Here is a 23,438-nt window from a genome sequence, read left to right on the forward strand (position 1 = left end):
AAAATATGGGACACTTCCTGTTTCTCACTTTTTCCATTCATTTATTGCCTCGCCATGGCAACACCATTCAATATATCAAAAATTCCATTCGCAATTTAGCATCTTCAATGTCATGGCATAAGGTTGCCTAAATTTGGTGACAGTAACATGAATCCCCTAGGAGGAGTTTTCAAAAGTTAAGGGTCTGCCATTTTCAAAAAAATGCACTTTTAATCCAAAATGGCCAACTTCCTGTTGGGCAGAGCTAATGACTGTAATTTTGAAAGTTGTCCGGCTTGATGAGACCAATATATGTAGCAAGTTTGGTGACCGTAGAAGAATCTGACCCCACCACTTTTGTCAAAAGGTTGCACTACAGAGCTCCCCAGCCACGCCCATGTGTTAACTTTTGCCCAGGCCTAATGGCTGACAACTCTAATGTGTGTGCAAAATATCATGAAAATTCAAGCATGCAAAGTTCCTCAAAAACATATAAATACACATAAAAAGGAATAATGACATTTAATGCATTGCCATGGCAACAGTATTTAAGATATCAAGAATTCCTTCAGAATTTTAAATTGGCACTGTCTTGACATTATTCTACAAAAAAATGTGGAGCAATTCAAGTAAATATAAGAGGGATATTTCAAAGTCTGTTAAAAGTGCCACACTTACTTCCAGCAGTTGGTGGTGCTACGACCATGACCCACAATAGCCACATCAACGTGATCAGCCCACAAGGCCAAACATACGGCTCAGTTTTGCTGTAAATTACACGATGCACGCAGAAGATATGAAACACTTCCTGTTTCCCAATTTTTGACATTATTTTATCACATCAACATGGCAACATCATTTGATATATCAAAAATACCTTCGCAATTTAGCATCGTCAGTGTCTTGGCATGATGTGGCCCACATTTGGTACCTGTAACATGAATCCCGTAGGAGGAGTACTTCAAATTACAGAGCATGCATTTTTCAAACAATCCAAAATGGTCGACTTCCTGTTTGGCGTAGCTTATGACTGTCAGCACGAAAGTTGTCCAGCTTGATGTGAGATTATATATATATATATATGTGTGTGTGTGTACAAAGTTTGGTGATTGTAGCTCAAAAGTGATGTGCTACAAAGCCCCCCGAACATGTCCATCTTCTAGGTGGCGCTACAGAGCCCCCTCTACACACCCTAATTAGGGCTGCAACTAACGATCACTTTGATAATTTACTAATCTAACAATTATTAGAACGATTATCGACTATTCAGGTGATTATTGCAACAATTAATCATTAGCTCTTAACCAACTATTCAGCTTGTACCTTGACTTAAAAGGTTGTAATAAACGTGCTTACTAATAATAAAGAGGACAAAATTATCTTTTAAAAATACCTCTAAATGACATTTATTGAATTAAAGGAAAAGAATCATTTTTATTAAGTTTAATTCAGTAAAACAATTCACTGCAAAAAATCATATTGTAATCAAGTGTTTTGTCTTGTTTTCCATTTATAAATATCTAAAAATACTTAAAACAAGATACATTTACCTGATAAACAACATATAATATATTTAAACTTGAATATAATTAAATTTTGTATATAACTGTATTTTTTCACTTGTTTATTCTTCTGCCAGTGCAGTAAAGTCAAAATATAATTATATTCAAGATACATTCCCTGAAAGCAAGTCTAAAATATATCTTTTTTTTTTAAGGATTTTTAGATATTTTAAAATATTTAAATATTTAATATATTCAACATTCTCAGACAACACATTTTTCTTCTGCAGTTTAGCTCCTAAAGTAAATGTACTTTATTTTAAAGGAGTTTTTTTTTCTTCTCCCCTTTTTCTCCCCGATTTGGAATGCCCAAGTCCTTGTGGTGGCGTAGTTGCCTCCGCGTCTGAGACTGTCAATCCGCACATCTTATCACGTGGCTTGTTGAGCGCGTTACGGCAGAGACATAGTGCGAGTGGAGGCTTCGCTATTCTCTGTGGCATCCACGCACAACTCGCCACGTGCCCCACCGAGAGTGAACCACATTATAGCGGCCACGATGAGGTTACCCCATGTGACTCTACCCTCCCGAGCAACCGGGCCAATTTGGTTGCTCAGGAGACCTGGCTGGAGTCACTCAGCACGCCCTGGATTCAAACTCGCAACTCCAGGGGTGGTAGTCAGCGTCTTTACTCGCTGAGCAACCCAGGCCCCTACCTAAGGCGTTTTAGATCTTTATGTTGGAAAACAAACAAGAAAACAAACTCTCTCTTCTTAATAGAGCTGCATATCGCAGATTTTCTTCATGATAAGATACACACTGCAACACATGTATTATGATTCACTTTGTGGCGAGCCATTACGTTATAATCTAACTGGAGCAAGCGTGCGCGAGGGATGAGCATGCCCGCGCTAGAGTGTACATCAGCCAGGTGCAGTTTCAATCTCCCCCTCAGATCGGGTCACTTCACGCGACTCATAGAAGTGGCACTGACTGCACAGAGATATGCCAGTTTCAGAGTTTGTACTTATTTACATGACCTGCTTCCCTATTATTTGAACTTTATTAAAGGATGCATTAAAGATATAATGGCAGGGTGTTACCTTTGAAGATGCTCTGACATGCAAGATTTGCTTCAGTGGAACGGCAGCTCCAGCTCTACTTATTCCTCAATGGGAGTGCTTCTGTATTTAGTTATTTTGTGTTTTTGTATAATTTCCTCATACTTTGCGATCTACATCACCTGAAGCTGTTTGGAAAGTTTGGAGTGCATCTGGACTTCTCAGTCAGGCACCATCATTAGTTTCATATCTGATCTCATGTTACGTTAAATTAGATCAAACAACTATTCGACAATAAAAATTGTTTGAATTTTTTTGGTTGTCGATAACGCCGACTAATCGTTTCAGCCCTAGCACTAATGGCCAACTACTCTGATGCATGTGCAAAATTTACCCCCCAAAAGCCCCCTAAACCTTGAAAAAAAGAAATACAAATAAAAGTAATCCTTAGAAGAACAATATGGCCTCTGCACTTTCAGTGCTTGGGCCCTAATAATCTTTAGAAGAACAATAAGGTCTCTGCACTTTCAGCTCTTGGGCCCTAATAATCCTTAGAAGAACAATAGGGTCTCCGCACTTTCAGTGCTTGGGCCCTAATAATAATAATCCTTAGAAGAACAATAGGGCCTCCGCACTTTTAGTGCGGAGCACTTCAGTGCTTCAGTGATTTCAGTGCTTGGGCCCTAACAACTTTAGTACTGTGTACTTATCACACAGTACAAAAGATTTACCATAGTCAATAAATCCATGTTAATCTATCATTATTTATCTCAAAAGCTAATGAATGACAGTTCATGTCTCTGGATGATAGCATTTGTAATGGCCCTTTGTTTCTTGTCTGAGAGGTTGTTTTGGAACATTTCCAGTGTTCCCTCAGTAATTGTTTCCCTCCACCCCTGATGTTGGTAATTGTGTGGTATGGGCTCTTAGGGCTTGATCCAAATAGCATGGGAGACCATGCAAAACAAATGTAAACGACTACGTAAGCCTTGTTTTCTCTCTGATCTCAAAGGTGTTACACATTAAGTGTTCTCTGCTAAAATGAGGACCGACAGCTGTATCGTATTACCATCCATCATTGGGCTGTGATTGCGTGTGTCCTGCCGAGTGCGCCAAGACCACCGTACAAGGGCTGCGTTACCTGAGCGGGCAGTAATTGAAATCAGTGTATCTTATGAATCCAAGTTTCTGTTCCATTTAAAGTGGTGGAGGAACCGTATAGCTTGAGGACATAGAAATGGCATTGATTCTCCCCGCATGATTCGGTACTGGATTATCCTCCTCTATCTGGCCCGTTTTTTTTCTTCTGCATGTTTGTCATTGCTTGGCTGATGAAGAAAGTGGTGGTGCCAGAAATATGTCAGGCAGCTGAGAAGTATGTCTGTACCCAGGCCAGCACAACCTGTTTTTATTGAAAACCGAGATATTGAGGGAAGTGCCTCGAGTTCCCTTGAATTTCAGGATTTGGAGAGCGAGAGAAGAGGAAATCATATCCATTCAAACTGCTTGGCTGCCAGGAAATGCACAGTAATGCCTTCTCAAATACCAATGAAATAAAGGGAAGATCCCCTCCAGCTGGAGAGCACGCAGATCAATGAATGCCGCTCTGCAAGGAGGGGGCTGGAGATAGAAGTGTACTGTGAGAGAGAGTTAAAAAAAAGTGGGAAAAAGAGAGCGAATGAATCAATGTATTTGGTCTAGGGAGTGGGTATGTTCGGAATAGCCTACTGCAGTACCATACTACTCTACTCTTGCATTATGTATATTGTGCAGAGTATGCATGTTTCTACCAAGTTTGATGACCTACAGTACAACATTGGCCAAAATGTGCACTCTACAAACAGAACACACTGCAAGAAATACTGTTATCTCATGATGCCCCATGATGCAATTCTCTTGACTTGATCTTCCATTTTTATTGTAGTGAAAGAACCAAAAGCGATATCAACTGAAATATTAGGGGATGTTCAGAGAGACTACGTTCTTGTGTTTAAACAGCTCAACGTAGCGCAAGAAGAACCGGATGCAGGTGTCTTAAGACACGGTTTTAAAAGTTCTTTGAACTTGACACAGCATCTTAAAAATGTGGCAGTCATGCTAAATAAATAGCAAGATGCAGATTAACTGTCAAAAGATGTCCGTATGGCACGTATACTTTGTAAAACAATTAAAAACTGTGCAAAAATGGATGCGCGTCATTGTCTATGTGAACGGCCTCTTACGTTGCTCTTTCTCATACACTGAAAACATCAGTGGTTAGCGCCAAAAAGGACAACATTTTTAAAAGCACCTTAGAAGCCTCATTAAAGCAGTCCATATGACATGGGTGCTATGTTCCAAGTCTTCTGAAGCTTTGTGTGATGAACAGACAAAATTCAAGTCATCCACTGAAAATCTTCCCCTCCTCTTTAGCTCTTAAATCTTATGCATTGGTGCATGAAGATGCATCACACCAGATTTGATGTCAGTGATTGTAATGATTCATGCATATCTTGTTACCGAATTTGGCAAGCCGAGTTCGAATAAGTGCAAGCCACAGAAGAAAAAAAGTAATTTCCAAGAAAGTCGCAGGTTTGGAAAGATATGAGGGTGAGTAAATGACAGAATTTTTGGGCAGACTATTGCTTTAGCGTCTCTTTAATAAAAGGTTCTGAGGTCATGTGTCAGTACAGTGTACAGTAGCATACAAGTTTTTGAAGTATGCACAACGCAGTAGGCTTGAATTCCGATTCAAACATACCGGTAGTTGCAGGCCCAAGCACAGTCTTTTCTATTTACTTGTTTTGAAAACAAAAGTGATGAGGATATCTAGTGTGCATCAGATGTATACAGAGAGAGATGCATTTCCAGTGTTTTTGGCAACATGCTTTCATCCAAACTCGATCCATCTGTGGTGATAGGATGTGTGTTTCAAGCAGGCAGAGGAAGGACTTTTAGCTTGTAGGGAGTTGAGTGACAAACTGCTCCAGTGTGTAAGTGTTAGCAGGCAGAGGAATGGAGACCAGCTGTGGTGTGTGTGTTTGTGTGTGCGTGCATGCGTGCGTGGAGTCTGATGGAGACGTGATGGAGTCTTTGCCAGATCATCTGAGGACAGAATCCGTGATTGCTTTGGCATGGACGAATATAACGCGCATGGGATAACACAGCCATGCTGCTGTTACCCCACAAATTTATGAATACACCCACAAATAGGGGTTAAAATTTGTCCCCCCCCAAAAAAAAAAGCTTTTCTCAAACAGAATGGTTCCAGGTTCAATGCAAGTTCAAGTCAACATAAGAATTATCAGCACTGACTCTATTTACTTTCTTAATACATGTTCCTGGTTTTATTGTTACCAATGATTAATATATATATAGTTATTTAATTTTTTTCGGCTTACATCACCAAGCCATCCCCTCCAACCACCTGACTCCGTTCAGGTAACGTCCAGTTTTCTCGAATCAATTAATTCACAATCCAAAAAAATAAAATGGTTTTTGAACGATCGTTCTTGTTGACTTTAAAGGAATAGTTCACTCAAAAATGATAATTCTCTGATCATTTACTCACGCTCATGCTGTCTCAAACTGGTATGACTTTCTGTCTTCTGCACGACTTCAGTGGTTTAATCCATGTTCATGGACCCATTTGCGGTCCCTGTGACTTGCATTGTATGGCCTCATAGACTTCCATTGTAAGTACATTACTGGAGATTTTTGTTTGTTTTTACAAACTGAAGGTCGAAATTATTTTGTCTGGCAGTCGGCACAATGATGCAGTCTATAGAGATGAAAATGCATTGAACATGGAAAATTCCTTAATTTGTTTGAATTTTAAATAGCACTAGTTTCTAGTGTCAGTTTCTGCACCAACAAAAGTTGTATAACGTAGCGCCCAATATTTCCCATCTCTCTTGTCCCAGACCTCCCGACAGGCGACGGCGAGATGTGTTTGGCGTGGCCAACGCAACTTTCATCCACACTCTGATGTCTGGAAACTGGAATCTGACGGAGGGAAACTTCTCAGTTGATGAGCCAGCCAGACATGAACACCCCTTTCACGAGAGGAAAGTGAGAGAGCTCAACGCTGACATCAACGGCCTGCATCCATTTACCGTCTACCGCATTGACCTGCATGCTTGCAATGATGAGGTTCGACACTGTAGTGCGGCAGCCTTCGTCTTTTCCCGCACCAAACCAGCAGGTAAGAGCAGGACATCAACATGATATTAGTGAACAACCATGGTTATAGAAAATGGATGAATGCTGCTTTAAAATATCACTGACAAACTTTCCTGTTTCATCATTTTTGCCTGTAGAAAGAGCCGATGACATTCCTGGCCCTGTGACCTGGGAAGGTCTAGAAGATTCAGTGTTCCTGAAGTGGCCCAAGCCACACAAACCCAATGGCCTGATCCTGCTGTATGAGATTCAGTACCGTCTTGGAGCTGAGGTGAACACATACTTCCCAATTAGATGTTTTCTTAGCAAGCCTCAATATAACAATTGCTTATACTTATGATTAGGGGTTTGAACAACCCCCTTACCATAAGTATTGAATTTGAGTAATACCTCAAATTGTTGTGCTATTACTTTTCTAAGCAAACAGACTTAAGATTTTTGACTCGTGAAGTATACAATTTGACACAAGCCATATACAGGCACCAGAACATCATAGAGACTTTGGAGTTGGGCACATTTGCCTGGGCCCCTTAAGCAATTACATAGCAACACACTAAAGAAACAGTCAGAACACCTTAGCAACCACATAGCAATGCCCTGGCAACCATTCACAGTGTCTTAACATCAGTGTGGTGACCTTTGCATAAGCAAGTGGCACTCAAAAATCTAGTTTGTAAGTTACACTTATGTGGGCTGTTCTGTACATTGACCAGCATTTATTTATTTTTGAGTATAGGCTGAGAAGCACGAGTGTGTTTCCCGACAGCACTACAAGGAGCACAAAGGGGTGAAACTCTCCAACTTGGGACCTGGGAACTACTCTGCCCGTGTGCGGGCTACTTCTCTCGCTGGAAACGGGTCCTGGACAGATCCGATAGCTTTCTATGTGCTTCAGGTTAAACGTAGGTTGATTTTTATCACTCTAGTTTTTGTCAGTGTATTCTCCTTACATTGCAAGACACAAGAATTTAGATAACTAAAGATTTGTTGACACATTGTTGAGTGTTAAAATGCTCTCTTCTTGCATGTTTCAGAATCAGGTTATGAGCACTTCTTGTACTTCATGATCATCCCAATTGTCATGATATTCTCAGTCTTCACTGGAGTGGCTTTCATCTTGGTCAATAAGAAACGGTACCAGTTTTAACATATTTAGACTTTCTATATTCTCCTAATTAATATTAATAACACTGCCTCAGTCACACATGGAGAAAATATTAATAACACTGCCGCAATCACACATGGAGAAAATATTAATAACACTGCCTCAATCACACATGGAGAAAATGTATTTCACACTCGTATTTGTCACGTGACAGATGTTGTAGTATATATTAAAGTACATTTCCTGAAATGTTCTCTATTAAATGATTTAGTGCTGTTTTTGTTAAATAAGTGTTGTCTGGAATCCACAGGAACAGTGACAGACTTGGAAATGGAGTCCTTTACGCTTCTGTTAATCCAGAGTACTTCAGTGCGGCAGAGAGTGAGTATGCAGTCATCTTCATACAGGCTTGTCCTTGTCAGGACCAACTCCATTTAGGCCAGTATAGGCAGTGAACATATGCAATTCATTGTCTACATAAAAAAAAATCTTATTCCAGTTGACATTGTTTTATAAAAGCCATATTTTAAAGTTCCAGGTTGAGTCTTCACTTAATGCCGTGCGTAAAAACACACCTTAACCATGGTAAAATCACTGTAATGTACAATGCCTATAGAAAGTCATCATACCTATTTTATATTCCTTATTTCACATTACACCCTGGAAATTTAAATACATTTAACCTAACCTTTTCCAGCTGTATTTACACATTATAACTTTCAACATCAAAGTGAAAATAACATGAAAAAAAAATCTGAACAATTAAAAATAAATTGGTAAAATACTTGATTTAGATAAGTAATCACCCCCCTAAGAGTAACCATTACAAACTTGCTCAGGTGCAACCAGTCACCTTTCAGACCACATACCTGGCTAATTGGCCCCCACCTGACATCAATAGCAGTGGTTTTGATTACTTCAGAATAAAACCATCTGTTCCATGGGGATTCCTTTACTTGTAGTGCAAGGTAATGAATTCAAGAATTCACAATGGTTGGAAAGGTGCTTTTAAAATGGCTCTGGGATAAAATTGTGAAAAGGCACAGGTTAGAGGAAGGGTAAAAAGCTATTTTAAAGGTTTCTATCCCTCTGAGTACTGTTCAGAGCATTATTAAGTGGAAAGCGCATGGCACCGCCAAAACCTTGCCTAGATCGGGCCGTCCATCCAAAGTGGATCACCATGCCAGGATTATATTGATCAGGGAAGCTATCAAGAGGCCAAAGGCAACTTTTTAAGGATTTATAAGCACTAATGGCTGAGATTGATCGGTCTGTTCATGTGACAGCAATCTCTAAAGCTTTACACAAAGCTGGCCTGTATGGCAGGGTGGTAAGAGAGAAGCCTCTTCTGAAAAAGTGACACACTTAAGTCTCGTTTGCACTTTGTGAAAAAACACTTGGAGGATTCTGATGCCATGTGGCAAAAGGTTTTGTGGTCAGATGAGACAAAAACTGAACTTTTTGGACTGAACTCCTAGCGCAATATTTGGAGAAAACCAAACACATCACACCACCTAGAACATACCATACCTACTGTGAAGCATTTTGTGGGGGTGTTTTTCTTCAGCGGGGACTGGGCTATTGGTCATAATCGAAGGGAAAATGGATGCTGCCATGTACACCCAAATTTTTGAGGAAAATCTGTGGCCCTCTGCTTGAAAACCGAAAATGGGCAGGTGGTTCACCTTTTAGCACCACAATGACCTAAACACACCGCCAACAAAACAACACATTGGCTTAAGTATAGGAAGATCAAAGTCCTTGAGTGGCCAAGTCAGAGCCCTGACCTAAATCCAATACAAAACCTGTGAATGGACTTGAAGAGAGCAGTCCATCAACGCTCACCCCGCAGTTTGACTGAACTCTTAACAATTCTGCAAGGAAGAATGGGCAAATATTCCCCAATCTACACTGGCGGCCAAATGTTTGGAATAATGTACAGATTTTGCTGTTTCGGAAGGAAATTTGTACTTTGGTGAATTAAAGTGGCATTCAGTTGAACACAAAGTATAGTCAGGACATTACTGATGTAAAAAAACAGCACCATAACTATTTGAAGAAAAAAAAAGTCATTTTTGATCAAATCTAGACAGGCCTCATTTTCAGCAGCCATCACTCCAACATCTTATCCTTGAGTAATCATGCTAAATTGCTAATTTGGTACTTGAAAATCACTTGCCATTATTTCAAACACTGCTGAAAGCTATTTGGTTCATTAAATTAAATTTAACATTGTCTTTATTTTTGTTTGAGTTCCACAGTATGCAATAGACTGGCATGTCTTAGGTCAAAAATTGCAAAAAAGAAACAGCTTTCTCTAAAAACTCGTCAGTCAATCATTGTTTTGAGGAAAAACTGAAGATTTCATACAAAGGTATACACTACAATCTTCAAAGACAAAGGACAACTGGCTCTAACAAGGACAGAATGAGATGTGGAAGGAAAGATGTACAACAAAACAAGAGGATAAGTACATCAGAGTCTCTAGTTTGAGAAATCGACGCCTCGCATGTCCTCATTGATTTCTACCCACTCAACACCAGTTTCATGTACAACAGTAAAGAGAAGACTCAGGGGTGCAGGCCTTATGGGAAGAATTGCAAAGAAAAAGCCACTTTTGAAACAGAAAAACAAAAAGAAAAGGTTAGAGTGGGCAAAGAAACACAGACATTGGACAACAGATAATTGGAAAAGAGTGTTATGGATCTTAACCCCATTGAGCTTTTTTGGGATCAGCTAGACTGTAAGGTGCGTGAGAAGTGCCCGACAAGAGAGCCACATCTATGGCAAGTGCTACAGGAAGCGTGGGGTGAAATGTCACCTGAGTATCTGGACAAACTGACAGCTAGAATGCCAAGGATCTGCAAGGCTGTTATTGCTGCACGTGGAGGATTATTTGATGAGAACTCTTTGAAGTAGTTTAAGAAGTTCTGAACATTTTCTTTCAAATTGTAATGGTAATTTTTCACGTTATTAATGTCCTGACTATACATTGTGATCAGTTGAATGCCACATTGGTGAATAAAAGTACCAACTTCTTTCCATAAGAGCAAAATCTGTACATTATTCCAAACTTTTGGCCGGCAGTGTAGGTGCGTGAATCTTGTAGAGACGTATCCAACAGACTGATGGCTTTCATTAAAGTAAAAGGTAGCTCTGTGAAGTATTAAATCCAGGGGTTTGATCACTTTTCAAACCCTGTTATTCTAGTTTTTTTTTTTATCTTTTATACATTTTTGAATCTGTTAGATTTCAAAATCAGTTTTGATTTCAGGCTGTAATATAAAAAAAAATGTGACTTCAAAAGGGATATGATGATTTTCTATAGACACTGTATGGCCTCTAGTGACTTATTTCTTCATGCCAAAATAGATAAACTGAAATCAATTTGTTCCAAGAACTGTTTGGAAATTTTACTCTGCAATTGTTACACGCATTTGTGCCCATGTCAGTCTATGGCTTCAGTGTGAACCTATCTAAAACAGATGGGCACACTTTGCATGCACTTGACATTTTTAAATATTTTGTTAAACATACAACTTTGTGATGAACTTTTTTTGTAATTAATGTTTGCAGTGTATGTGCCAGACGAATGGGAAGTTGAGCGAGAGAAAATCACAATGTGTAGAGAGCTTGGGCAAGGATCGTTTGGTATGGTGTACGAGGGCATTGCCAAGGGTGTCGTCAAGGACGAGCCAGAAACCAAAGTGGCCATCAAAACAGTCAACGAGTCGGCAAGCATGAACGAACGCATTGAGTTTCTCAATGAAGCCTCCGTAATGAAGGAGTTCAACTGTCACCATGTGGTTAGTCAAAGCACATGCAAAATATTATCCGAAACTCTAAATGTTTATAGTGCTGGCGTAACAGAGCCTTTGATATTGTCTAATAATATTAACAGTTGATGACTGGTTAGTTGTGCTAAACCTGTGATGCCTTTTGTGATTGGTTTAGGTGCGTCTACTGGGTGTGGTCTCGCAGGGACAGCCCACCCTTGTAATCATGGAGCTAATGACACAAGGAGATCTAAAGAGTTATCTACGCTCACTACGATCCAAAGAGGTAAATACAGACACACACATTTGACAACTTTGCATCATTAAAACTTCCATGGATTTGGCTAAGCAGACCAAATTTTTCCAAACCATTATATTAAATTCCAGCAAGTTAAGAATTGCCACCTGGAAGTTTAGTAAAAATGTATTGCATAATTGAGAGACTTCCATGAATAAGAATTAATCTTCTGTGCTCACATTCATGATTGATTTCTTTGCCAAAATGAGCCACTCTCTACAGTCTTTGGAAAAAGCTTCTAGTCGATTTTCTCCTACAATTTTTTTCAATCTCCATCTTCACCTCTTCCTCCTTCCTCAGAGCACCTCCAGTCTGCCTTTACCACCCTTGAAGAAGATGATCCAGATGGCAGGAGAGATTGCGGATGGCATGGCTTACCTCAATGCCAACAAGTTTGTTCATAGAGACTTGGCAGCCAGGAATTGTATGGTGGCCAAGGACTTTACAGTCAAAATTGGTGGTATGTGATGAAACGACAACATTCGATTTTAGCACATCAGATTCAATTGAGTCATGACTGATTTAATCATGGGTTTCTTCTTTAATAAATTAAACAATGAATTGCAGTACAGGAATATATGTTCTTCATTTAGTTGAAAATGTAATATTTCTGTATATATTCTTCATTTTGTTTGGCTAAATCTCAAGTAAAACTATGGAAACTGAGTAATATTACCTCATTTGTCCTTAATCTGTAGATTTTGGCATGACACGGGACATTTATGAGACCGATTACTACAGAAAAGGAGGCAAGGGACTGCTGCCGGTGCGGTGGATGTCTCCGGAGTCCCTCAAAGATGGAGTATTCACCACCATGTCTGATGTGTGGTAAGCTTTCAAGTAAACTACAGAGAATCAGTGTGTGTATGTTTATATGATATTAGAATAACAGAAAAATGAACCAAGACGTGAAATGCTCAGTGTGTTAGGGAACATTGGTTCGCAATTTTATTTAAAGAATAATTCAGCTTAAATTGAGAATTCTGTCATCATTTACTGACCCTCATGTTTTTCCACATTCGTATGACTTTTATTCTTACGTTGAACACACAAGGAGAAATTTTGAAGATTGTAGTGGTTGCTCTTTCTGTTCAGTTAATCCCCATGGGGACTGAGGTTTTTAAGCTTCAAAAAGGGTACGAAAGCTCCTTAAACGTTCTATAAATGTGCCCCATACAAAACCTGTGCTACAGTCCAAGTCTTCTGAAGCCATACGATAAACTTCTAGTGAGCTGTGAACCATTTCAGAAGACTTGAAATACAGAGCATGAGCTGTGTGGACCACTTCGATGATACTTTTATGGTAAATTTTTGGGTACATTCTTTATTTTGTGTTCCATAGAAGAATGTAAGTCACAGGGGTTTAGAACAACTTGAGGTTGGGTAAATAATGAGAGAATTTTCATTTTTGGCTGAACTAATCCTTTAAACTGCAACTATAAGAACGATTCTTAGGCATCTGTATTTGAACAAAGACTGCCGCAGTGACCACTCCAGTGCCTCAGCCAGCTGAACGAGAAATAAAAACCACACTTGCACAGCTCAACACATTTTCCATTACATGGCGCATATGTTTATGCGGTAGGAAATGAGGAGAAACGTCTTTCCATATATTTGAAATGAAGCTAGGAATCAAGCCTCATCAGGCCTCATATGAGCTAGAAAACATTTCCCTCATATGCTAGTCTCATTTGACAAACTTTCAAAGAAAACCTCGGGGAGTCTAGACCACGTTTTTCCGGAAACTGCAACAGCTGCGGCTGATATGAGCGGCATTCCAGAGCCTCGAGGAATCTCGAGCCAATTCGTCCTCCCGTGTCATGATAAGTAGCTGTTTGGTCTGGGAGGTTTGTGCTTAAATCTTTTGTAAAGGATCAGAACTGAGAACTCCCTGTTCCGGAAGAGGATTGGACTTAATTACAGTGTCCTCAAGTTTCCTTGCAGGTGTTTGGAGTGTCAGCACTAACAGTTCACCTTTCATGTCTGTTTTGCCAGGGTCACAGTATGGCCTTGATAATAAGGAATGTCTGGTAAACTTCTGACAAGTCGAGTAGTGTGATGCTAATAATTACAAATGTACCATTGCAAAATTCCTTTGTTAAAGTAGATGAGATCAGAACATCTTGGCCTCAGCTTTAGTTCAAGATGCACTTAGCATATTTGCACTCACACAGATACATATACTGTAATGTATATTCCAAACTCTTGTAAGAAATGTTCCTGCTAATTTCTATTAGGTGGACCCTTTGCCCACCTGAGTAGAAACATTTCTATATATATGATTATGAGTGCATGCAGTTTTTTTATTTTTTTGTTTTTTTATAATCGTTACAATTTTATATGGAAGAAATCGTAATAGTGGAAATGTATTTTTGAAAAATTTACACTTGTATAAGACAAAGAGAAAAGGCTGCTTTATTCTACATATGGAGCTGGGCAAACATTCATGAGCACCACCATATTGAGATCATACGACCAGCCAAATATTGCTCGCTTTATCTCAATATTCCCTTGAAATTGGACGCTTTCACTTGCAAAAAATTTAATAATAGCCGACTGCGAATTGTGCATTTTTACAATGACATTGTGTTTTTTTGCGTGATGTTGCCGCTACCCCACTAGGTTTCAGTGCAACATAAACAGAAATGTTTCACCTTTAAATTATATGTAATTGATAATAAGATATAATTAATAATTATGCTATTTAAAGGCATACATACTACTATAGGTCTTTTTTTGTTTTTGTTTTTTTGCAAAGAAAAACAACAAATACCTTTTGTAGGAAGGCAATCCCATAATGCAATGCCATGAGCAAGGTTGCAGACAGTCAAGGGAAATGTCAATTTTAAACAGTATAACTACTATATTCAGATTCCGTTCATTAAGTATTAATAGAAAACAATACTACTTGAAACATTATATTTTGTGCTGCTTAGAGTTTTCAGTCGTTAGCTTAGCAACATGCTACTTGTTCTCACATTCTTAGGGGATTATATATACTTGGTCAATTGTGTTTTTACTGATCAGCTAGCTATCCGATTATGACAAGAACAAGTGGAAGTGGAAGTGAATTTACAATGTTAATTCCTTTTAATGCCTTAAATAGTCAATTATTAATTGCAGAAATTAACGCATAATTGCATATCTGTTTTTTTGTTTTTTGTTTTTTCTTCTTGAAACTTCACTGATGTTTTTCCCCACTTCCTGTGGCTAAAATTGGCATATATAAATTTCAAGGAGGTACAGGCTCGACTCTACTGCAAATCCTAACACAGAAACTGATTGTGTGGAGCAGTACAGGCTTATTCATTACATGCAACGCATGTGCCGGGAATAATAAACACCGAAGTGTATTTACTGCACAAGAATAGAGACTTCACTTGCAAGTGGTGAGCCAGGTGTGGGAGAGATACGGGCAAGCTGCCGTATCTCTTCGCATCACCAGAAAAACTCTCTCACTGTCATCTGAACCAGTGTCAAAAGGGAAACCATGTGACATAGACCCAGCGTGTGCGCAAAAGAGACTGAACGGCAGCCAGAAAAAATAATAGTTTTAAGATTTAAACTTCAGCTAATTAAACTTCAGCATTCAATTTGTTTTATATCTGTATGTATAGTGTCCTATAATGCCTTGGCAATTTACGTTTATGTTGCCAATAAAGCATGATAAAACTTTTAACTATTATTAAAAAGGTAGAATATTTTGCCCAACTTTTAATTACAGCTTTTCCACTGATTGTATAGCATGTAAACTTACACATTTATTAAAGATTTATACCTGTCAATTTTTTATTTTAAGTAATTTTTATTTGTATAGTGCTTTTCACAATACACATCGTTTCAAAGCAGCTTTACAGGAAATCATGCATTAAAGAAAATTAAACTGTAATATCTATAGAGTCTTAGAGTGGTCATTGTGTAGTTTGATTAAATATGATTTTAAATTGTGTATAGAAATTAAATAATAATTGTATTTAGAACCCCTGTGAGCAAGATGAAGGTGACTGTGGCAAGGAACACACAACTCCATAAGATGTTGGTTAATGGAGAAAAATAACAGATTTGGACAGATTGGTATCAAATATAACACCTAAGCTCTTTGCTGTAGAAGATGACATAACAGTACATCCATCGAGAGTCAAATTATTTTAGCTGCTTATTTTTAGAGGTTTTTGGTCCAATCACTAGTACCTCTGTTTTGTTGGAATTGAGTAGAAGGAAATTTCTGGCCATGCAATCTTTGATTTAATTGATGCACTCTGCTAATTTGAAGAATTGTGAATTTTTGTTAGGTTTAGAAGAAATATAAAGTTGGGTATCGTCGGCATAACAGTGGAAACTTATTTCATGATTCCTGATAATATCTCCCAGGGAAAGCATGTATAAGCAGAAAAGCAGAGGTCCTAAAACTGATCCCTGTGGCACTCCATACTTTTGTTTGATTTGACAATTCCTCGTTTACACATACAAAGTGGTAGCGTTCTGATAAATTGGACCTAAACCATGCTAATGCAAGTCCACTAATGCCAACATAATTCTCCAGCCTACTCGAGAGAATGTGGTGATCTGTCGTGTCGAAGGCAGCACTAAGATCTAAAAGCACTAGAAGAGAAATGCAGCTGCGATCAGATGTTAAGAGCAAGTCATTTGTAACTCTGATAAGTGCAGTCTCTGTACTGTGATGGGGCCTAAATTCTGACTGTAATTCTGCATATATTCCATTTCTCTGTAGAAATGAACATAGTTGGGAGGACACTACCTTTTCTAGGATTTTCAACATAAATGGTAGATTTGAAATCTGTCTCTAATTAGCCGATTCTCTAGGATCAAGCTGTGGCTTCTTTATATGTGGTTTGATAACTGCCATTTTAAAGTTTCTTGGGACATGTCTTAAGGATAGCGAGGAGTTAATAATATTAAGAAGAGGTTCTGAGATTACTGGGAATACCTCTTTTAAAAGCGTAGTTGGTATTGGATCTAACATACATGTTGTGGCTTTTGATTTTTTGATAAATTTTGTTAGCTCTTCATGACCTATGGCAGCGAAGGATTGAAGTTGCTCGTGAGCAAAATTATGAGACACTGTTTTCTGAGGTGCTGTGACAATTGATTACATAGTTCCAATTTTATTTCTGATTATTTCAATTTTATCAGTAAAGAAATTCTTTACTATTGTACTGCGACGGAATATCTTTTTCAGTCGATGCTTTATTCCTAACCAATTTAGCCACAGTACTGAATAAACACCTAGGATTATTGTGGTTATTTTCCATGCGTTTGCTAAAATATGCAGACCAGACAGCTTTTAGTGCCTGTCTGTAGCTACAGACACTATCCTTCCATGCACCACGAAATACCTCTTAATTAAGAATTCTTCCACTTGCATTTTCCGAGCTGCTCTCTTGAGAGCATGAGTGTGATCATTGTACCATGGTGCGAGGCTTTTTTCTTTAATTGAAGGGGGACGACACTGTCAATAGTGCTAGAGAAGACTGTATTTATACTTTCTGTTATTACATCAAGTTCTTCTAAACTTTTTGGCTTACTGAGTATGTGAGACAATTCTGGAAGATTATTAGTGAAGCTATCTTTTAATGGTCGAAAGAAAAGTTCTACCTGAACGATAGCGTGGTGTAGATTGAGTGACATTAGCTAATTGCAACAAAAAAGAGAGGAAGTAATGATCTTAGATGTCAACGTTCTGCGGTAGAATTTCAATAGTATCAACAGAATTAAATCTAGCGTATGATTATGGCGATGAGTTGGTCCGGTCACATTTTGTCTGACTCTTTAGAGAGTTGAGAATATCAATAAATGCTAATCCCAATGTGTCAATTTCATTATCTATGTGAATGTTGAAGTCACCAACAAATAAAGCTCTATATACATTAACTACTAGATCTGATAGAAAATTTGCAAATTCACCAAGGAAACCAGAGTAAGGCCCGGGTGATCTATATACAGTAGCAAGGGCAAAAGATATTTATATCTGACTGTGTCATATTAAGTATTATTAGTTCAAAAGATGAACGTATAAGAATAAGCAATGCTAAGCAGGCTAGCAAGCTACAAACACTCGTGCAGCATGCCGTCAGCAACAGGAACAGAATGTGTCTACTAAAGGATATTTTAACATATACATATTTAAATAATTAAAATTAATGATGACTAACCAATTTTTTTCAAATTCTTTGAGACAAAGTATAAAGTAATTATAATTATGATTATATTTTAATTGTTGTTTTAATGCACCATTTACCATGATTAATCTTGATTAATTTGTTCATAATTTTAAATGGAATGTGTATAATCCAATCAGCAATTCTATTGATCAAGACTTTTCATTCAAGACAATTCATAGGAAGTGTAAAAAAAAAAAAAAAAAAAAAAAGATTTACAGTATATTTCTTGAGAAAATGTCTTCAGAGAATGCTTTTAGCAGCAAGACCATTTTTATGTGTAAATACAGTAATTTGGCTTAACTTTCAGAAATTATTAGTGGCGTTGTTCTTTTAAGTGTTAAAGAAAGTGATAGAGTAACATGATGATGCTTGTTCTTTTATAGCCAGCTTATGTTGACACTTTGTCACTCTGTACCAATATAGATATATACCAACCTGTCTTTTTCCTCTGTGGGCAGGTCCTTTGGAGTGGTGTTGTGGGAAATCGCCACCCTTGCCGAGCAGCCCTATCAGGGCTTGTCCAATGAGCAGGTACTGCGGTTTGTCATGGAGGGAGGACTGCTCGACAAACCAGATAACTGCCCTGATATGTTGTAAGTCTCCTCTCATCTATTTCTACTTGGTAGTCTTCAACAGAGTTGTTGTAAAACGATGAATCTCACAAGAACATGTCTGGGTCATAGTTTACAGGATTGCAAAAAAAGCCTATTTTTGGACGATTGTGCATTATTTGCATGACAATCAAGCACTTCTCATTACATCAAACGTACATACTGTAAGGAAAAAAAAAAAACATTTTTATCACTGTAATGCATGCTGATATTTTGCTTTACAGCCGTTTGAGTGACAGAGTTCAATATGCAATGTTATGAAATGGAATGGTTATGGAATGTTATGAAATTTTGCACAGGTAGAGGGTAGTCTGAAGTGATACCATAGCAAATTTGGAGTCTTTATCTCAAACCCTCTAGCGCCACCAATAGTTCAAAGTTTCACTCATGTTTATGCTAATAACTTTTGAACCGTAAGTCCTAGAGAGAAAATTTCTCCCTGATTCCTGAGCTCATGCCGAATCAAAAGCATACCATGGTTCCAGTTTCCACCGGCTAGATTATCCGGCATTTTGAATTTTCAGAAAAACCTACTTTTTCAAACTCGTCCTAGGCCGTACGTCCGATTTGCATGGAAATTGCCGTGTGTCAACTAGAGATACTCCGGACAAAAAGTTATTAAAAGAATTTTGATAGACCAAACCATTTTTGAATTGTGCTTCAACAAATTCAACGGAGAACGCAGCAAATTGAATTTGAGGCTGTATCTCCACAACGTTTTGACTGATTATGACACAACTTGGTATTCGTCATAGCCATCATGCCCTGAGTGGAACTGCAGCCTTTCAGCACAGTGCCCCCTGTGGGTCAGGAGATATAAAAAATTGCTATTTTTACTTATAACTTCTGAATGGTTTGTCCTAAAATCATGAAACTGGACTCTTTAGATTCTGTGGGGCATACCGTGTCGAATGATACCAGTTTTGCCTATGTCGACCATTTTGGGCATCGGCCATTTTTAATTTTGTTGTAAAACGCATTGGCGTATTGTTACGAAACTCTGTATGTATCATCGGCACAGTGCCCTGAAGGTGCTCAACAAGTTTCAGGACAGTGCCACCTTGTAGTAAAAAAATATAATGAAATATATAAAAGTGCTAATAACTTTTGATAATTTTAGCCTATTGTTATGACACTGGTATTGATAGATTCCTTAGGTCAAGCCGAGTTCAATGATACCACATTTGTCACGGTTGGCCAAACTTCCTGTCAGCCATTATTAATTTAATTGAAAACCTACTTTTTCGATCTCCTCCCACAGCAATAATCAAATTTTCACCAAATTTTGCTCAGATCATCTTCAGACCATCCTAATCAAAAGTTTTTGTGAGCTTGCAGTGTAAACTGATTGTAACAACACTGAAAAAACATGTATCACCAAATAATACCAAAAAACACTTCTTTCTTGTTGTCATTTTCACTCATTCCACTAAATTTACTCAAATTGAAGAAATTACTTTATAGCAACGCCTCTATAGCATCGCCATAATTCACTCTTACTCACAAACTTGCATATTGATTCAGTCTGATAAATCATTCAACTAAATTAATGGAATCACTCAGGACTGTGTTAACCAAAAGCATAGTTAGCCCAAGTTGCTCTTAAAGACCATTGGTGCCTATGGTACCTTCAATCAACTTACACTAATGATGGTTTTGAGAAACACAGCCCAGAACAGTTAATAAATGAACATCTGACTCACTGCACTGCATTTCTTTACTCTCACTGACATTCCCCTTTTTTAGCATTTACCAGAAAATTACATTTTCAACTTTACTTTTGAATGCTTGGGACTAGAGACCTAATTTTGGTAAAGTAAAATAAGTTATAAAATGCCAGATTACTTAGAATTATTGTAGACGCAGTATGAAATGTGGCCATAAGATGACATCAAAGCTCCATTGTTCCAAGAGTGACATACTCTGATTTTAATGCCTGGGTCTACAGACCTATTTATGGACTCTTTTTAAAGAAGACATTTGGGAGATTATTGTGCAAGTGAAATCAGTTAAAGTTTCTCAGAGACTGCAAAACTTAAAGTTTAAGTTTATTTAAATGAAAATGCAATGCACTTTAACTTTTATTTTATTAAAGTGGCCAAGGATGAAATCAGAAGAGTGAAAAGTAATTTCAGAAATTTTTTGAAAAACTAATTTCAGAAACACCACTCAAACCACATAAGGACACACTATTTTATTGCAAAATATTATATAAAATTCATTACTGATTATAATTATTATAATTATATTTATAATGCATGGTTACAGTGTAAGTATTGTTAGCAGTGGAAGCCAGTAATTATTCACATTTCTAACAAACATATATTTTTTTGCCATAAATTATATGATAGTTTGTTTACACCAACAAATAAAATAATAAATTATCCAAAGAGCCCATTCATTCACACTGATCAGCGCCTGTGCATTTAGCTTTAGCCCTTTAGCTGCTAGGGATGGGCATTTTTGGTCATTTTGTCTACTCCAGTACTCGAGGGGCAATGACATGTACATAACTGTATATATAATAACATGTCTGACAGATGTCTTTGGCTGCTGAATTGCGTCTTGTTGTTCCAGTGTATAGTCTATTCATTTTTATAGGCTGTTATAAAATAATCTGTTACAAAATGTACAAAAGATTGCATAATCAAAATATAATGCATCATATGTTGTCATTATGTGAAGGTTCGCTGCCCAACTCGATGAAAGAATGGGCACAACGTGCGTCTGTCTGTTTTTCCTTCAGGTTACCGTAGTAATCTTAGTAAGCGCACACCAGTTTTTTTCGTGACTGTCTGAACCATCTATTTTCAAATCGCTTTCAGTTTTGAAGATGCTGCATTCTGTTCTATTTAGCTGCACTCTGTCTAGCTGTTTGAAACACTCGCCTGCTGCATATGCATTGAGTCCACTGCCACACGCGCCTGGTGTGTGTGTGTGTGTGTGTGTGTGTGTGTGTGTGTGTGTGTGTGTGTGTGTGTGTATGTGTGTGTGTGTGTGTCCAAGTGTTCGCTCCTGAGGGAAAGCCACGATGCTCCGTATTGTTGTTGCTGTAATGATTCATGAAGCATTCCATTCAACTCAGAGAGTCTGAATTTCCACCTTTCAACTGGGGAAAGTGCAACGGAATGACACTTTATGTCAGACTTCTAACTTGGAAACTGGTGTGGAAATCTTCATTTCGATGAGATGCATGTGTGTGTTACGTCACTTAGGGCAGGGAGGTTTACAGTCAGTGACAAACATTCACTTTTATTGAATAATATCCATTAACGTGTCAAAGTTCTTGCATTAAATGACAATAAAATGTGTTTAGCAAATGTTTTGCAGAGACAGGTGTTCAAAACATGGTTAATTACACTCTTTTTGTTTTGATTATCATAACAATAGCATTCTAGCGTCGTATAAGTTCTGTTGCTATGAGATGTCTCTGACAATCAATGTACCCCTCAAAACCACAACATAATCAATCTCAAAATTAAAAATAAGCTCCCTCTTTGACACGTTTGTGTTTAGTTGTCAGGTAATTGTCACTGAATTTCTAATTAAGTGAAAAGCCTCATCATGCATGGTCACCATTGATCATCGTTTTCATGATTGATCATTGCTGCCACGTTCGAGTACTCGTGCCCACCCCTATGAGTCCAAACACAGAATATGCGCTCCTGCCTGTTTGGTGTTTATTACTCCTCAAAACTGCATGGAACTTATTCCAAAGTACTCAAATCTAGCTAGATTGTACTGTTTTTGCATAGATCCATTGAAAGAAGCAGCTAAAATGTTAGATTTGGGCTCCAATTGGTCATCAGAAACATGAAGAAAGCTCAGAGCGTAATGGTCAGAGGTGGGTACTTTTAGAGTAGGTTTAAAAGTGGGTACTTTTTACTCTCACTCAAGTAAATTTCTAATGAAATTTTTGTACTTTTACTTCGTTACAGTGGGCGGCGTTCCTGCCGTTACATTATTGGGTTTCATTTTAATTAATGTGTAATTTATTGAGAGATTACTGAATGGGAGTTTTACGACAGCGGAAGTTCAAACAGCTGCACGCACACAGATTGTCACTCAAGCCAAGTCCATCACTGCTGCAGCATCGTGCTCTTCTAATTAAGTGAAACACTTTCTTTGCTCTGCACAGTAAAAAAAAAAGAATAGTTTCGTCATGCAATGCCTTCATTTAACACCGTCAATGGATATTTCAAGATTAAAATTGCAGCTCCAACTTAAGGCAGCACGTTGAGGTAAGTTTTGGCTCTAATGATAACGCAGGCTTTTCTGTGACTTGGTGATGGTCATTTTCAGGGTGATTCTGTAAATATGGGCTCTTGTGACATCAGTTTAAATGTAAATTTTTAAATCTTCAGCAATATATCAGTGCACTTTGTCCTGCATCCCGAATGTCATAAGCAGTATTTACGCATTTACCCCACACCCTCGCAGGGATACTGGAAACTATTGCAGCTACTTTGGGCGGATTAACTGTATAAATCCATGTAAAAATCCACGTTAAGTGTAAATGCCTTTTGCTCTGCCGATCGCGTTATTGACAACTGGAGTGCGAACAGACAGCATTTCACAGGCTGTGAACTCTGCGTTTAGGGAGTGGCGGTACTGCTGTGCAGAACTAATGATTAAAATCTTTTGACACTGAAAACTGTAATTACATTGAACTAACAACTACAAGCTATGAAATAGCGAAAGTAGGCATTAATAAAAAATGATCTTGCTTTGGTTTATATTGCCCCGTGGGACATTGTTCACATTT

The 23,438-nt window shown here is 38.1% G+C and overlaps 1 protein-coding gene across 1 annotated transcript in view; it reads left to right on the plus strand.

Moving 5' to 3' along the window:
* LOC127413273 (insulin-like growth factor 1 receptor) overlaps positions 1-23,438 on the plus strand; it is a 139,531-nt gene that overhangs the window by 94,847 nt on the left and 21,246 nt on the right. The window contains exons 12-21 of the mRNA XM_051650271.1: positions 6,443-6,723; positions 6,839-6,972; positions 7,438-7,603; positions 7,736-7,835; positions 8,117-8,187; positions 11,383-11,612; positions 11,761-11,868; positions 12,181-12,340; positions 12,579-12,708; positions 18,521-18,655. Coding sequence (XP_051506231.1) covers positions 6,443-6,723; positions 6,839-6,972; positions 7,438-7,603; positions 7,736-7,835; positions 8,117-8,187; positions 11,383-11,612; positions 11,761-11,868; positions 12,181-12,340; positions 12,579-12,708; positions 18,521-18,655 — 1,515 coding nt within the window. The remainder of the gene's footprint in view (positions 1-6,442; positions 6,724-6,838; positions 6,973-7,437; positions 7,604-7,735; positions 7,836-8,116; positions 8,188-11,382; positions 11,613-11,760; positions 11,869-12,180; positions 12,341-12,578; positions 12,709-18,520; positions 18,656-23,438) is intronic.

The sequence above is a fragment of the Myxocyprinus asiaticus genome, chromosome 2 (genome assembly GCF_019703515.2).
Source record: "Myxocyprinus asiaticus isolate MX2 ecotype Aquarium Trade chromosome 2, UBuf_Myxa_2, whole genome shotgun sequence".
NCBI lineage: Eukaryota > Metazoa > Chordata > Actinopteri > Cypriniformes > Catostomidae > Myxocyprinus > Myxocyprinus asiaticus.